The sequence below is a fragment of the Haliotis rufescens genome, unplaced genomic scaffold (assembly GCF_023055435.1).
Source record: "Haliotis rufescens isolate VD_foot unplaced genomic scaffold, xgHalRufe1.0.p SCAF_4, whole genome shotgun sequence".
NCBI lineage: Eukaryota > Metazoa > Mollusca > Gastropoda > Lepetellida > Haliotidae > Haliotis > Haliotis rufescens.
The window spans coordinates 54632148-54648940 of record NW_025964112.1 but is presented as its reverse complement, the minus strand read 5'-3'; the positions used below and the strand labels follow the sequence as shown (position 1 = coordinate 54648940).

The 16793-nt window shown below is 39.1% G+C and overlaps 1 protein-coding gene across 13 annotated transcripts in view; it reads right to left on the bottom strand.

Annotated features, from left to right (window-relative positions):
* Positions 1–1789: 1789 nt before the first annotated feature.
* LOC124115086 (microtubule-associated protein tau-like) overlaps positions 1790–16793 on the bottom strand; it is a 148824-nt gene continuing 133820 nt past the window's right edge. For all 13 annotated transcript variants that reach the window (XM_046475920.2, XM_046475918.2, XM_046475925.2 and 10 more), the window contains one exon: positions 1790–5222. In XM_046475920.2, the coding sequence (XP_046331876.1) occupies positions 5094–5222 (129 nt within the window). In that variant the 3' untranslated portion in view covers positions 1790–5093. The remainder of the gene's footprint in view (positions 5223–16793) is intronic.

Sequence of the window (16793 nt, the reverse complement as noted above, 5' to 3'; positions counted from 1 at the left end):
TATTCTAACCATTAAATAATTATGTTAATGTAAAGTAGTTGGTTAGACATGCATTTACATTAAGTAAGTAAATGTTCATCGTCAGCCTTCTGAGGTATGTAATTATCGTACTGAATCACTGAGCGAGGCTTAATGTTGTAAGTAGTGACCCGGTTTCTTAGATTTCACTTCCATTAATGGAGACAAACTTGAATTGCGAAAATAATTCTTTAATGATGAAAGCTTTTAACGATCGTTCGTTTATGATCGTAGGATCGTACGATGTTTTCATTTACGAATATTTCAGAAATCTAAAACTAAGTGTCCCCATATATATATATATATATATATATATATATATATATATATATATATATATATATATATATATATACTGGTCTTGTTTTGTTCCAAGCATTTAGTTAAAATGTCTATGACAATGATACGTTAAGTTAAATATACATTTTACAGACGCTTCTTCAAATTTTGCCCTATATGCTCATTGGTACCTCCTACAAACACAAATGTTTTTCAGCAGGCGACGTTCAGTGCAAAAAAATAGAAGCCGGGCCTCTAATTGACGCAGGGTCAAAGGCTTGTCCGAAATAAATAGAAGTCCATTTCGTGACGATTCGGGACATTCGTGGTCATAGTGAAATGGGGGTATTAATAGAAGACGGGCCTCCAATAGACGCCGGGCCTCTAATTTACGCCGGGTCAAAGGCTTGTCCGAAATAAATAGACGACAAGCATAGTCGCATGGGTTGCTGAAGACCTATTCTACACCGGATCTTCACGGGTCCTACCCCACGTAATGACCCTTGGTGTGTCGGCAACTACCCTAGCGGCACAGTCATCTAAGGCAGAATCCATTGTACTTAGTCGCGTCCCTTGGACGTCTGATCAAGACTTCAGATTCCTGCGGATTGAATGACAAACATGCCAGGACTGTCACTTGACCACAGTCTTCTGACCTTCACAATTGTCAAATACAGAACTCCGGCCTGTTGGAGAATGCAGTAAGGCAACACTTCAGCAATGTTCTGGCCATATCACAGCAGTCAGTATCAATCAAGTCTAGAACAGACAAACCAGTGACTGATATTATGAGCAATGACCTTGACCACCGATCCCTTCAAGTTCAGTCTACTATCAAGGTACCCCTGAAGATTCAGTGTAGAATAGGTCTTCAGCAACCCATGCTTTGCCGTAAAAGGCGACTATGCTTGTCGTAAGAGGCGACTAACGGGATCGGGTGGTCAGATTCGCTGACTTGGTTGATGCATGTCATAGATCCCAATTGCGTGGATCGATGCTCATGATGTCGATCACTGGATTGTCTGGTCCAGACTCGATTATCTACAGACCAACGTCATATAGCTGGAATATTGCTGACTGCGGCGTTAAACAACAAACCAACCAACCAACCTACCTAATTGGTAGATCGATGCCCATGATGTAAATCATCGAAAAGTCTGGTCCCAGATTCGATCATTTACAGACCGCTGTGATTTTGCTTGAGTGAGTGAGTGAGTATGGTTTTACGCCGCTTTTAGCAATATTCCAGGATTATCACGGCGGGGGACACCAGGAAAGGGCTTCACACATTGTACCAATGTCGGGAATCGAGCCCGGGTCTTTTGCGTGAAGAGCTATCCGACCGTCCCTTCATTTTGCTGGAATATTGCTGATTGCAGCATAACAAAATACAAACTTATGTCAAGTATAGATTATTTGCACCAATTCTATCCCAGAATCCCAAAGGGGGAGACAACCCTAGGACTCGCGGTAATGACAACACAACATGGCATGATAAGAATGATGTTTATTGGCCAGTGTAGCTACAGCTGCACCCATGCAGGGGTGCTGGATGTGTACATCTTGCATCACACTGACCACACATGTAGCACAAGGTCAAGGACAACACAACGGGTGGTTATAGTCAGCCAATCACAGAGCGGAAAGGGGAGGTAACTCTGTCAAGACACTAAGCCTTAATCTAGATTCTGAAGAGCCAGGACACATGACAACTGATGCTTAATGAGAGAATGAGAACGTTTACAGAACAATAACCTGAAATGATAAAATATCTGAGCACTGACATCTCTGTAGGTTTGAAATATAAATAATTAAAGTTATAATATATTATGGTGTTTTAGTATTATGCAATATGTAACAATGCTGATTTATCTCTCAAAGAGAGTGAGTAAATAAAGTTGGCCTAAAGTCACTTTGAACATTATTTGTCTCTCAACAGAGCATTGATCTGAAGATTATGAACATATTCATGAACATATTGAGACCTGGAGATGGTTTGATCTCATGACATAGGAAGACTGCATTATTCCTGTAAACAGTAGTTGGATGACATACAAACACCTGTTGACGTATAGGTATACAAAGATGTCAAACATTTACCTCAATAGCAACTTTGAAAGAAATTTGTTATGAAAAGGACATACAAAAGACTAATGGCATTACTAAACATGCATGTTGATGCAATGTTGATAGGAAGATGCCTAATTTTCCTTCACTTTGTCATAAATTATTGAAATATAAAAAACTCAGTGTACACACTTATCAATACACTTATGTTATATTCATTGTTTCCATTAGATAACTCTATCATGAAAAAGGATTACTATGTTTACATCCTCTTTTAACAGTTTATGGTACTTGGAAAAAAGTTGTCCTTTTGCGATTGAGGCCTATAGGGTAAGAAAACAATAATATTGGTATTTGGGTCACATTATGGTGCGAACTTGCAATAAAAATAAGAGAAGAAAGACTGTAACTTATTTCTATTAAATCAACATTTCATACTGTTACATTACGATTTCAGGCATATTTGCTACAGCTTGCCTACCAACTACTTTCAGCTGCCACAGAACGAGATGACTGTGGCTTTGACAATGAAGGCATTAGCTTCCTTTGTGCAGAACATGAAGGATAGAATGGAGTATGTTATGTATTCTGTGACGGCGAAGCAGATACTGTGAGCAAAAACTCAAACCCGTAAACCAAAGTTTGAGGAATGGAAAAGAAAATAGAAACTTCAAACAAAATGTCTGCACAGCTCAAAAGAGTTAAAAGTCATCTCTAAAAAGAGTATCATACTAAAAGGTTTTAAAGTGTAAAATTGTAGTTCTCTAAAATAACAAGAAGCACTATTTACTATTATCTGCAGTGGTTCAAAGCATTGTATCTACCATCATAAGTAAGTCCACTAAAACATCAAGGAAAGGAAACATTATGCGATCATAAAACGTTGAATAAATGAAATCTTTTAGAAGAATCATGGCATGCCAAACAAGCACATACAATTACAATAAGATGATTAGTTCTCAATTGATTCCAGTGATGTCAGTTTGTTTTTTCTTGGAGCATTCCATTCAAGAAGTTTTTGAGATATATCTACCATATGTTTTAGATACCTTTCCCATGCAGTATTTCATTAACCCTGGAATTATGATTTCATTGAAAATCCTGCTGACAACCCGCTCACCAACTCTTAGGGCCTACCATGACCAGTGCATAACACAGTGCTCAGGTAGGAGTGATTGAGGCACCTGGAAAATATACATACACATGGCTACATGACCATTTACTTCATACTTCAAATTGGCAAGGGTGCATAAACATAACAGAGGTAGAAAAAAATACACTTTTGTTCAGTTGCTCGTAATTAATTGATAGCTGTACAGTGACTGAAAATTACTGTAGAGATGGTGGTAAAAAGGGAAAATTGTAATAAAATTCACCATTTTTATAAATATAACAAAAGAAATTAAAGTACTTTTGTTACAAAAAAGGAAGATGGAAAATAGTTTATTTCTTAATGTAGTGTTCCTATGTTACCCATAACATTTACTGACATACAAATTGTGCATCGTAGACTACATACAGAGGAATTTGTGTATGTGGCATACAAAGTAACAGGTGCAGGAATAATTAACATTAACACTAACAATAATAATCCTAACATAAAACCATTAACTTAAATTGTTACACAGTTCATAAATTACAAAGATCACAGGTACACTGTCTACCTTCTAATGATATTGGCCAACAACTTTTTTTTAGCCTTTTCTTCAAAATTAGCTATCTTCCACATATAAATGGATCTTTGGAACAAAGTCTGTTTTTTTATTATTTATTTGAAATATGTAATAATGTAAAGCAGTGTTGGGAATATCAGATCAGTGGATGGCAACCTCGATATATCTCTATAGACTACAAGCTTCATGATGGAATAAATAGTGGTAATGGGATGGAAATATCCTTAAGTCAATATCATACAATCTTATGGTGAGGTTATACATAAAGCAAATGACTGAGGCTTAAGGCTTTTGATTACACATCATGACAATAGCCTTATGCTGGAATTGGCATGCACACATACACGAGAGACAGTTGTAATCTGAGGACGTGTCTACCCTCACGGAACATTGCTTTCAACACTGATCATGCATGCAGCAAATATACACAATTGTATCATATATATACTAGAGTAGCATTCATATGCGGCAGACAGATGCTGAAGACAGCCGGATGAGCTGGCGGAATCATCTATTAATTAGCACTGAGTCGCTGAAATAAAGCTTCATATTCATACTGGTTTTCTGAACGACAAACCAAACTGGTATAACAAAATTCAGCAAAGACATGTACTTGCTCTGGTTATCTAAACATTTACATTCAAAGTAACATTCTGGCAATGATACAGTTTTTCTGAGTGTATCAAGGCCTGTGTTATACATGTATTAGCACACTACAAAGAGCAATTGGTTAATTACACAGCCAATTAGTCATTCATGTCCTGCAACATCCTTAACAAAGACCAGTTATTTCAATGACAAGTACAGGTGGCAAAGTAACATAAAATTATGCAATTATTGACGTTTTTCGAAATACATCTTGCCACTCCCTGTATTTTGACAGGGATTTTCTCCCTTGCACAAAACTAAGGTGAGTTATCTCCCTTTTGCTAGGAGTTATCTCCCTTCATCTACAGACTACAAGGCAATACAAACAGCTTCATCTTCCCACGCATAGCTTTCATCAGTTTGTTCCTTGTCGGAAATGTGCATTCTGGGTTACTTCTGGGTGGAATTTCACTGGCTCCCATCGGTTGTACTCTGAGAGGTGACGCTGTCACTGCGTCGTGAGGAACTGTCATCATTCATCCCATGTTTTGTTCTGGCTTTAGCCGTCTCTTTGAAGTTCAGTTTCTGCGTCTCAATCTGCAGGTGATAATGTAATAATTAAGAAACTTGAGCATTTCAGAGTCTAACGTCCATCATCAATACGTCAAGGGCCTGTACTTTCCTGGGCAGTACATTCCTCCATCACTCATGAATACATAATACATATGGCCTCTACTCAGTGTAGTAGTGACGCATGTCTACTTTTATTCAGGTTATGAAATGAGGCAGTGAAAAGCTCGTGGAAGTAAAATAAACCCTAGTCCATGAATCATAGGCGGATCCAGAGTGGTGTCAAAGGCATTTTGATAACTTGGACCCCTCCCTTTTACAAATGATGGATCCCCTTGCATGATTACACTTTGTGCAAACCCTAGTGTTTCCTGATATTGCAATGTGTAGAGTAGATGCCATCAAGGCTTTGGCACATGTAGCATGAGAAATATTGCCAATATTTAATCTGGTTTCCCTCTCAATGAAAGCAGCCCGTGGCATTATTTGTTGACAGCGACTATGTATTTACTGGTGATGGAGGAAATCATGTATATAAACCATGAACAGGGCAATGCTGAGTTGATTTGAGTGAGTGAGTGAGTTGGTATTTTAACAGTATTCCAGTTATATCACGGCGTGTCAGCTTAATATGGGAGGAAAGCCCGAAGTGATGCAGGTCTCAGACCTTTTCCACTTCGGTGAAACCTACAAGCACGGGTATGGTGCTGACAAACCTAGAAACATATTCGGGACGAACCGGGATTCGAACGCAAGTGTGCCTAAGGGACGCAACTCTGCACAGCGAATCGCAGCACCTTAGACGACTGGGCCACCCGTGTCCCCCCGAGTTGATTTGAAGAATTGAATCTAAAATCTTCAATCAGCAAGCCCAATGACATTGGATGCAGGCTATTTAACACTCAGTCTTCAATCGCATCTGTCTACATTAATATTTGAATGAATGGTGAAACTTTATGACAATAAATGAGTCGACCCAGTGATTGCTTGCATGGGCTGAACAGTCACCCAATCCATATAAGCCTAACAGTTGCCCAATCCACATGAGCTGAACAGTCACCCGATCAATATGAGCTGAACAGTCACCCAATCTACATGATCTGAACAGTCACCCAATCCACATTGGCTGAACAGTCCCCCAAACCACGAGCTAAACAGTCACCCAATCCACATGTTCTGAAAAGTCACCCAATTCACATGATCTGAACAGTCACCCAATCCACATGATCTGAACAGTCAACCAATCCACATGAGCTGAACAGTCACCCAATCCACACAAGCTTAATAGTCACCCAATCCACATGAGCTGAACAGTACCCAATCCACACAAGCTGAACAGTCACCCAATCAACACAAGATGAACAGTCACCCAATCCACATGATCTGAACAGTCACCCAATCCACACAAGATGAACATTCACCCAATCAACACAAGATGAACAGTCACCCAATCCACATGAGCTGAACAGTCACCAAAACCACACAAGATGAACAGTCACCCAATCCACAAAAGCTGAACAGTCACCCAATCCACATTAGCTGAACAGTCAACCAATCCACACAAGCTGAACAGTCACCCAATCCACATTAGCTGAACAGTCAACCAATCCACACAAGCTGAACAGTCACCCAATCCACACAGGCTGAAAAGTCACCCAATCCACACAAGCTGAACAGTCACCCAATCCACACAAGCTGACCAGTCACCCAATCCACATGAGCTGAACAGTCACCCAATCCACATGAGTTGAACAGTCACCCAATCCATATAAGCCTAACAGTTGCCCAATCCACATGAGCTGAACAGTCACCAATCCACATGAGCTGAAAAGTCAACCAATCCACATGAGCTGAACAGTCACCCAATCCACATGAGCTGAACAGTCAACCAATCTACATGAGCAGAACACTCACTCAATCCACATGAGCTGAACAGTCACTCAATCTACATGATCTGAAAAGTCACCCAATCAACATGATCTGAACAGTCACCCAATCCACATCAGCTACACAGTCAACCAATCCACATGAGATGAACAGTCAACCAATCCACATGAGCTGAACAGTCACCAATCCACATGAGCTGAACAGTGTGTGCTTGTGTGTGTCAGTGCTATAACACCCTTTGTCAATTAGAAAACCAACATAAGCCCTCAACGTTAGTTCTGTCTACAGGCACAATTTGAGTCAAATGTGTGAGGCTGATTCTTTAGATCTTGTTGTTGCATTATTGCTGTAATGCATTAACAAACTTGCTTGTGCACCTATCAGTATTGTGCTGACACCTCAACTCATGTCTGGATCAAACTGCATTTCAACCACATACTGAGTCGCACTGACAGCAGCAGAGATAACCAAACTTGGTAGAACAGAAAAGAGTCAACTCCACCATGACTGTAGGCCATGACATGACTTGTTTGTACTGAGGTACTATTGTACAGTCAGTGTTCATTCAACACTACTGCAGCACATGTATGAAAGAGCCTTGCACCAGTGTAAAGAGAAGTCACTGTATGACGTCTGGGAGGGCCTAGGTTAATAGTCCAGGTGCAGGCAGGTAATAGGACAGTGTTGTTCTTTTATCAATATTGACTTTGATGTTATTCAAGAGAGTAATACAATGGCCTGACTTGCCATGGAGTTTACTATTATTTCTAAGCCTGTGAAGACACTATGAAACTTCATAAAGTTCATATTAATAAGACCAGTGTTTTAGGAGTTCGCCTTGTGTAGCATCAGGTACCCGACAGCTGACTTAACTGTAATTAACCTATGCATGGAGTTCAGTTGCAACAAGGTGGAAACAGGTAAACACCACTTCATATGTTTATTGATGTCAGCACTTCAGGTGTGTCTGTCAACGATAGAAATCAGTGTAATGTGCAACCATACTCTTGGACTGTAATGATCGATAAACCCCATGTGATATACCCTGGTAGACACCCTGATGCTATATATGATACATACACCCTGTTACTATATGATATATATATGCACCCTGTTGGTGTTATTAACAGTATCTTTGTTTTATAGCTAAAATGGATAGAATTATTATTAAACCACCTGCATGTTATCAAAAATCAGTGGGCAACTGTAAAATGATAATGCCCTCATATTGCTTGACGATGGGCCATTATCATGCCCATTGTTAGGTGATGTCATAGGGTAGGGATAGGTGACGTCACGTTCAATAGTGACGTCATCTGGTTTGTTCTATGACATTTCCATATTTGTAAAAGTGGGTCAGTGACATTCGTGTTGATTGCAGTAAATGTTTCAAAAACGATATTGTTGTTTCTTTTTATTTGATAACAAATTCCATCCATTTTAGCTATAATAACAGTGATGCTCTTTTTCAGGGCATTGTCATTTGCAAAAGCCCTCGGTCTTTTCAACTGGCCTCCTTCGTCGGGCAGTTAATGGAAGACCTCGAGCTTCTGCAAATGATAATGCCCTGAAAAATAACATTACCCTTATATTATCCGTCAGTAGTGATGTTGGAGGAAAGTGAACAGTGACAAAGTTGTCCATGTTTACAGTTACACTGAATGACTACATGGTGCAGAGAAGTTAAGGATGACAACCGGACAGAATCAGGGATTCGTATCCTTGCAGGGACTGCTACAGAATATGAAAGATGAGAAAGTAGAGTAAAACTATGCATTCATTTATTGACAAATGAACATTAGCATAAGCACTTATCATTATAAAAAAAGCACACACAAAGAGTTTGAAACAGTTGCTATGACATTATTTACTATTCCTTTTTTTCGCTATTTCTCACACAAGTCAAGAGCTTTCAATGTCTGGTGCATACATTCTGCAGAGAGCAGTGGTCTCTAAGATAGTCACAGGCATAGAGTAAATGACAGTGATGTGAATGGCGAGGGGATGACATTGACCTGAAAAAGAGCTGAGCACTTCCTTTCTTGTGAACACCTGGTGTCACTGATTTTCTGTGATGCATTCAAATAATTTTTACCACTATTTTGCCTATTATTTAAAATATTTTTTTATTTAATTTTTTAAATTGAAAAAAATAATTATTTTGCCTTTTATGCCCAATGAAATATGTTTTGTCCTATAATCAAGGCTGGTTATTCACTGGCGTTGAAGTTTTATATCATCTAAGTACAAAAAATATTGGATATAACAAAAAGATCATTCTCATTCTCCATTTTTCTCTTGAAAATGTTTACATATATATTGATCTCATTTTGATATATATCTAAATTACTACCGATACATGCTGAAAGGAGGATGCTATACATGTTCCTCCAGATGGTTGCAAGAGGATGCAGATGAAGAGGGTAGTCACCTAACTGTTGCCATGGAACAATCATCGTCTACTAGAGTCACACACTGTAACAACACACTGCATCAGCCTTGTTACAGGCCCAGTCCCTATAAGGCTCACTATGCACCTCTATCGTGTGTTGTGTATGTGATCTTGGCTATATGACCATGTCCTGACCACTTGTTCTTTCACTTGCTTGATAAAGGTATCTACACTTTTACCGAAATGTCACATTGAGAAATAAAAGAATTTGAAATCCATTAGTCAACTTTTGTCTTCATTGCTACAGCTTCTAAAACGCCACTGAACGATATTTTACAATAGATTAGGCAAAAGCAGAAACAATACCAAGGATAGAAGCTAAAGTTACCTTAATTCAAACACTGAATAGTTCTGTTTTTAATTTTCTTTTACACTTTCTTTGAGAAAATAATAATAACATCATTAAAAGTAAGCTATTTGAAAACCAGTTGTCTCATTTACTATAGGGGTGGGTCAAAGGGTAGCGTCACCAAGATTATGACAGTTTCTAGGGGAGGGTCATAGAAAATAATACACATATTTGGGGTTTGGGCATGAGAAAATGGATATTACATACAAAAATGTAAACTGCTCTTGCATTTTGTCTTTTCAGGGAAGGTAAAAAAAAAATGTACAGGGATATGGGTAGTGTCATCTACAAATATGACAAGCATGAGGGGAGGGTAATTATTTTCAGTGCAGTAGTTCATCAAAAACCTCCACCCCACCCCACCCAGTAATAGATGACTTGCTAATTGATCAGTTATTGATTTGGTCTAACCATCCACATTAACTAACAAAGCATCTTTACTCATAGCATAAAATGGTTCTGTGATTTTTGCAGAAGAAAGACAGAAATCTATTCTAGTGAAGAGGTTACATGTACAGTAAACAGTATCTACACTGCCACTCTACATTCCTAAAGTGGTAACAAGCACTACCACTCTACATTCCTAAAGTGGTAACATGCACTACCACTCTACATTCCTAAAGTGGTAACAAGCACGTCACAGTGTGGCTCTACCAGTCACTATGTCAACATACTCACACTCGTAGGAATCTAATGAATCAAATGACAAATTCAGTTCTGAAATCCTTTTCTTCTTCTTTGGTTTATTGTCCACCTTAGCTTTTGCCTTCCAGCGGAGGGGATGGTCAGGCATGTTCACCATCCCCCCACCCGGTACGTGATGGAGGTTCTGCAAGGATCCAATCTTGGATCCTGACAGCCAGTTCAGCTTCATGTTGAGGATCTTCTTGTGGCCTCCACCAGGGATGTGGTCGATGTTGTCCAGAGATCCCACCTTTGGCCCAGAGTTCCACTGCAGTTTCTCCTGAAGGAAGATGACATCCCCGCCTCCTGGTCTGTGGTGCACGTTCTCCAGGGATCTGATTCGGGACTCTGCTTGCCAGTTCTGGGAGTATGTTGGGATTCTCAGACCCCCTCCCATGGGCTGGTGATCAACATTATCTAAGGATCCAACTTTTGATTTAATATGATTATAACTCTCTGAGGGCCGCACGACCTCAGCTCCACCAGGTGTGTAGTGTTTGTTTCCAAAAGCTCCTGCATCTCCTATAGCTCCATACCGAGGTGTGACACGGAGCTTTCGTGGAGTTTTTTCTAATGGTTCAAGTGTACGACTACTTGTGGGATCACTAAGACTTCTTCCTGTCCTCTGTGCAAAGTCAATATTGTCCAGGGATCCTATCTTTGCCTTGGCCTCCCATTTAAGTTTACGACTGACAATCTGTTTATCACCTCCTCGAGGTGTATGCTCAAAGTTCTCCCAGGATCCAATCTTAGAATCTGATGTCCACCCTAGGTCAATGGGAGGCAGGAGACTGCTGTTATCATGGTCCCCAAGCACTCTATGGCGTTGTGAATACTTCCAATCTGGTTTAATGGATCGGAATTTCACTTCTGACGAATAATCCATGTGAGCAAGTGGTGCATTATGGGAGTTCAGCTTACTCACTGGTTTTAACTTCCTTGGATATTTCTCTACCACAACATATTTCCCATCATTCCGTCGCTTGACAGACACATACGGAACTGTGTCATTCTTAGAGGATTTCCCTTGTGATAAATAGTCACTCTTCCGAACAGGGCCAAACTTCCACCGGCTCTCTGAATCAGAGACCAATGGAATGACACGTATCGGCCTCTTTGTCATGATGAAACACCAGCTTAGAATGTCCCCTTAAGAAGTAGCATCAAGAATATGAAGTATTCAGGTGATAAGTGCTCTCCATAACTTTTAGCAACCCTCGCCATCCTCTATTTGCTGCAGAGACACAGTATGGACATGCTTGCATTATGTTGTTTCATCCGTGCTTGTATGTCTTGAAAACTGACAAATGTTGACACTGATACCCATGCAGGAATCAATAGGAAATTCAATGAGAAATAAACCCATGTTCGCTAAGACTAGGCTGATTTAAAAAAATCTGCTTCAAAGATAATTACCAAAATTGACGTCCTGACAAAATCCACTTATTCGACATGTCATGATGGCACACAGACGACAATATGTATCTACTAGAGAAATCCTTTTGAGCTGTGTCCTGAAGATGGCCTCCAACATCAAAATTTAATCAACAGCGATTGACTAGCAGTGATCCTGTAATGTCAATATTAACTTCACCATTCACAACAAGGTGTGACTGTCTCTGAGCCTTCCGCGTCTGCTAGTATGGTCAACTCACGTCTGCTTCTGTGGTCAACTGACGTCTGCTACCGTGCGTCTGCTCTCACCAATCACCTGCTCAACCAAGCATGTATCAAATCCGGGAAATCTGTGTCGTTAAGTCACTCTCTGGCTCAGTTCCTCCTCTGGCTCCACAAGATCCCATAATCAATAAGATTAAAATACAAGAGAGCCATTTCAGTAATCTCTGCCCTACGTAACGCTTCTTGTAAAACCCACTGATCCAGCTGTGAGAAAACTTAGTTCATTTAAAGTGCTCTTATCTGAAAACTTTCAATTGAGTCTGACCCACATTGAGTAGGGGTGAACGTCAGAGAAATGGTACACTAACCGTCTGAGTGGAGTATTTGCCAACCTATTACAGCAAGGCAAACAGTGATTAGAGATATACACCCTATACATCATGTCGTTCAATATAATACCTATTTTGTTCAGTTGAATGGCATTTTGATTTCACTATCAAACTCAAACATTGCCCTCTTGACAGATAGGGCCTCCATTAAATGGCCAACAAAAGAGTGTTTATTTACAACAAAGCCTTTCTTTCGTATCCAAGACACTGGCAACTATTTGACAGTTACCGGGTGTGGAGAATCACTATACAAATAATACCTCATGCCTATATCTACCTTTGTATATCTACCTTTGTATATCCTTGTCTACATTTGTATATCTATATCTCCCTATGTTCAAACCTCTGCCTTCTCTTTTCTCCATTTATTGAAAGGGCAATGTTCCTACACATATGTAAAAGCGTCTCTGGGTCAAATCCAGTAAATTAATACGTGTAAAGGTGAGAAAGGTTTTGTTGAAGCTATGCCAGGTTCTGTCACAAGTTAAAGGTCATATCTATTACACTTAGTTCCCTGGCAAACCATTTCAGATCATTTAATTCCTGGAGATCCAACATAAGATATGAAACGATCATTGATAATTTGGTATCTTAAGAAAGTGGAAGATAGATTCGTGCGTTCTTGACTGCACATGTAGTTCTCGTAATCTCTGACCTTGATCATGACGTCTCGTCTTTCATACATTGGCTGTCTCACAGTGAACACTGAACAAAATAGCAGTAGCTTGAGGCTTAATGTCCCAGCCCACGGGATCATGATACGGTCTTAATCATAGAATGATTGCTTATCAGCCTGGGATCTACGTAAAGTATAATTATCAAAGTATGTTTTAAGAAATTAAATCCACTAATCATTACATGTTATTTAGGATTTTCAAAGAACTCTTTAGAGCAAAAAAGAATTGTCATCAGCATTATTGTTTAGGGCAAAACACACTTACAGACAAAAAATATTATCCCCAATTCTACATTATGTCAATGGGAATCTTTGATTGTGACTGGGTATCTGTTTACTTTGTGAAGGAGAAGAAAAAAAGATTGGTAAAAAATACCAACAAAAGTGTTTTCAATCAAAAACACCATTTTTCTACATTTTTTTAACAAAAAGATTTGGTGCAAAATCACCTGCAAAACTATAAACAAAATGGTTTGACTTTGACTTAAAAAACCCATTAAGGAACCTTGTCAGTTCTCAAGTTCCAATGAAACAGATTGTTCTTATATATTTTGACTCAATATATACTAAAGTAAAGATCCTTTTGATCAAACAGGTGTGATATTGCCGTCTGGAGTAGCACCTGACAGTTATAAAGTTGAGAATAGAGGTAGCCAAGTTATCCTGTGTGTACACAGAGCTTTCACTGTCACATAAGACATAAGACCCATGACAGACAAGATACAATTATACGTACGAAACTCATCCATTATGGCTGGGCATGGGGACTTCCAATATCCATATATATAGAGAACATAATAGATAGGAACACGTACACTCATATCACTTTAACATCTATTCTTGAAACATGATTTGTGTGTGTGTGTGTAGGGGGGGGGGGACTTTGGTCGTCTCGACAATGTGGCTACACCTTAGCCACAATAAGCACCTTAGATAATTGATATAGGAGACACTTATTAAAACTATAAAGAATGACTTAAAATTTATGTCCAGAGATCGTTCATTGGTTATCAAACAGTTCAAATGTTGTTGAAACTCAAACTTTTTCACTTTTGCCACTTCTTATTTATATACGTGTGTTATATGCATCCTTAATCATGGGAAATTCAATTCTGGAAAAATATATCTGTCGTATATAAACATGCATTTCAGGCTGTCACGAAATTTACGATCTTTCAACTCTGTTGTTTTTCACCAAAATAATATTCTAATAAAAGCCCCCTATTTCTAATTTTGAGAGCGTCCTGGGCACTTATGTCGAATACGGTATTTGAATAAAAATGGGTAAACTATCAAATTGTTGTCATTTTGTACAAAGAGAGTTCCTCTTCAGTGTCTACTGTATCAAGTTTACCAATGTTATTAAATGGCCGAATCAGTGGTAGGACTGAAACAATGAACCATTTGTCATATCATGATAGACCAGTGTTTAAAATTCAGACAAATTCCAGCCAGACAGTCGGATGGGCAACTCTAATAAATTGCCAGTCAAAGTCTAGTTAAATAGTTGCCAGTCCAGATTTTGGGTCATCATCTAAATGCCACATGAGGTGAGGTGCGGTCAGGTCAGATGGGGTCAGTTAAGGTGAAATGGGGTTTAACGTAAGGTTCAAGATTATTGTATATATATAGCAACGTGGCATGGTTGTGTGTGGTGGCATGTGTGTGTGTGTTCGACTGCTTGTACTCGTTCGTTCTAATGTCAGTTTCATAGTGTCATCCCACTACGGCAGTTTAACATGGATACCCTACTCAGACACAGTATACTGACTCCGAGCCGACCGGTCCTTGTTTTATCCCTTAATGCCAAGCACCAGGCAGAGTACAAGTACATCTTTTAACGTCTTTTGGTAGGACGTGGCCGGGGATCAAACCCCGGACCTTCCACTCTCCGGACGGATGCTCAATCCCCAAGACCACAGAGGCAGTCACATACATGATATAAGGTCATAAGCTTTATCTTATCAAATAAATCCATAAAAAAAACAGCCAGATCATAGGATGTGCATGTTTTAAAACTTATAATTTTTTTAATAATTGACTGTCCAATACAAAAACAGCCCATCTCGGACGATTGGGAAAACAGGTATTCTGAACACTGTCATCTAAACATATAATGTATTAATGACAGATGTACTGCAATACCTATCACATCAATGGCGACTCCGAAGACCCCCTGGACCCCCTGTACAGTGTTGACTGCAAATGTTTCAGCCAGAATTAGACCTCCTGTGACTCTGTGGGTCGTGGAAGAGATTTTGTGCCTTACTGCTTTAATTCCTTGATAACAATCTGACTGCAGATTACAATAAAACATTTGCAGTTGCATGCTAGCAAGTACAGTCCTTCACCTGCTGAAGGCAAGCTAGGTCACCTGGAGCACAATGATCAGAGATTGATTAATAAGCCGATTAGTGATAAGAGTCAGGATTGGAATTTTATACATGCTTACTTGCAACCGGCAGGGATATTAACATGACATATAGAGGACTATAATTTGTACGTATGTACCAAGCAATTATGGACATTATTTTAGAGATTTTGTTCAACATCAAAGTAACATTGTTATTTTGTTATTTATTACATATGCACTAAACAATTATGGATATTTTTCATATAAACTGCTGGATAGAACAAATTATACACTTGAAAACTGAGTTTGACAACAGAAATTCCAATGTTACTGAAATCTAACAAACTAAAGGTTTAAAACACAACTATGACATCCGTATGAAATACATTGAATAACCATTTCTTGTTTTTTCATTTCTATCCACTGTCAGACATGGCTGTATACTTTCTTTTGCCTGGCATGTTATATATATATACATAAATGTTTTTCAAAACATTTCTCTTTTAAACATACTATATTTCATGGTTTTCAAATATTTCTTCCTCGAGTTTCTCTGGGTTGTACTTTGGATGTTAAGGTATGGGTGTAGCACGGGACGTTGCCAGCATCTGTGTTACTGCATGTGAGACTTGGTACAAGGAGATTCATACACCTTGGCCAAGCAAAGCAAGCAAGGGATTTCAGTTTATATTATTTCATCTTCACTGTCAAACCAATGCATTTCAGTGAATGAGTTTCTGTGAAGAGTTGACATTTATTTAATAAAGGTATGAAAACCTACATGGAAAACTGCTTACTAAATTTAAAGAAGTTAACATCCATAAACGTGATACATTCAGCTTAACATATTTAGTACAGACTTCTAAAGCTGGGATAACAATTATAATATCTGAGACCATACACCATTGGCATAGATATGATCAAATGCATTCTTCTTCTTGTAACCCTAAATGCTGAATCTCCACTGAAGTGAGTGAGTGAGTTGGGTTTAACGCCGCTTTTAACATTATTCCAGTTATATCACCGCATGTCAGCTGAATGTGGGAGGAAAGCCCGAAGTGATGCAGGTCTCAGACGTTTACCACTTCAGTGAAACCCACGAGCACGGGTATGGTGCTGATAAACCAAGAAACATAATCGGGGTGAACCGGGATTCAAACCCACATTCATAGGTTTCTGGCGTGGCCA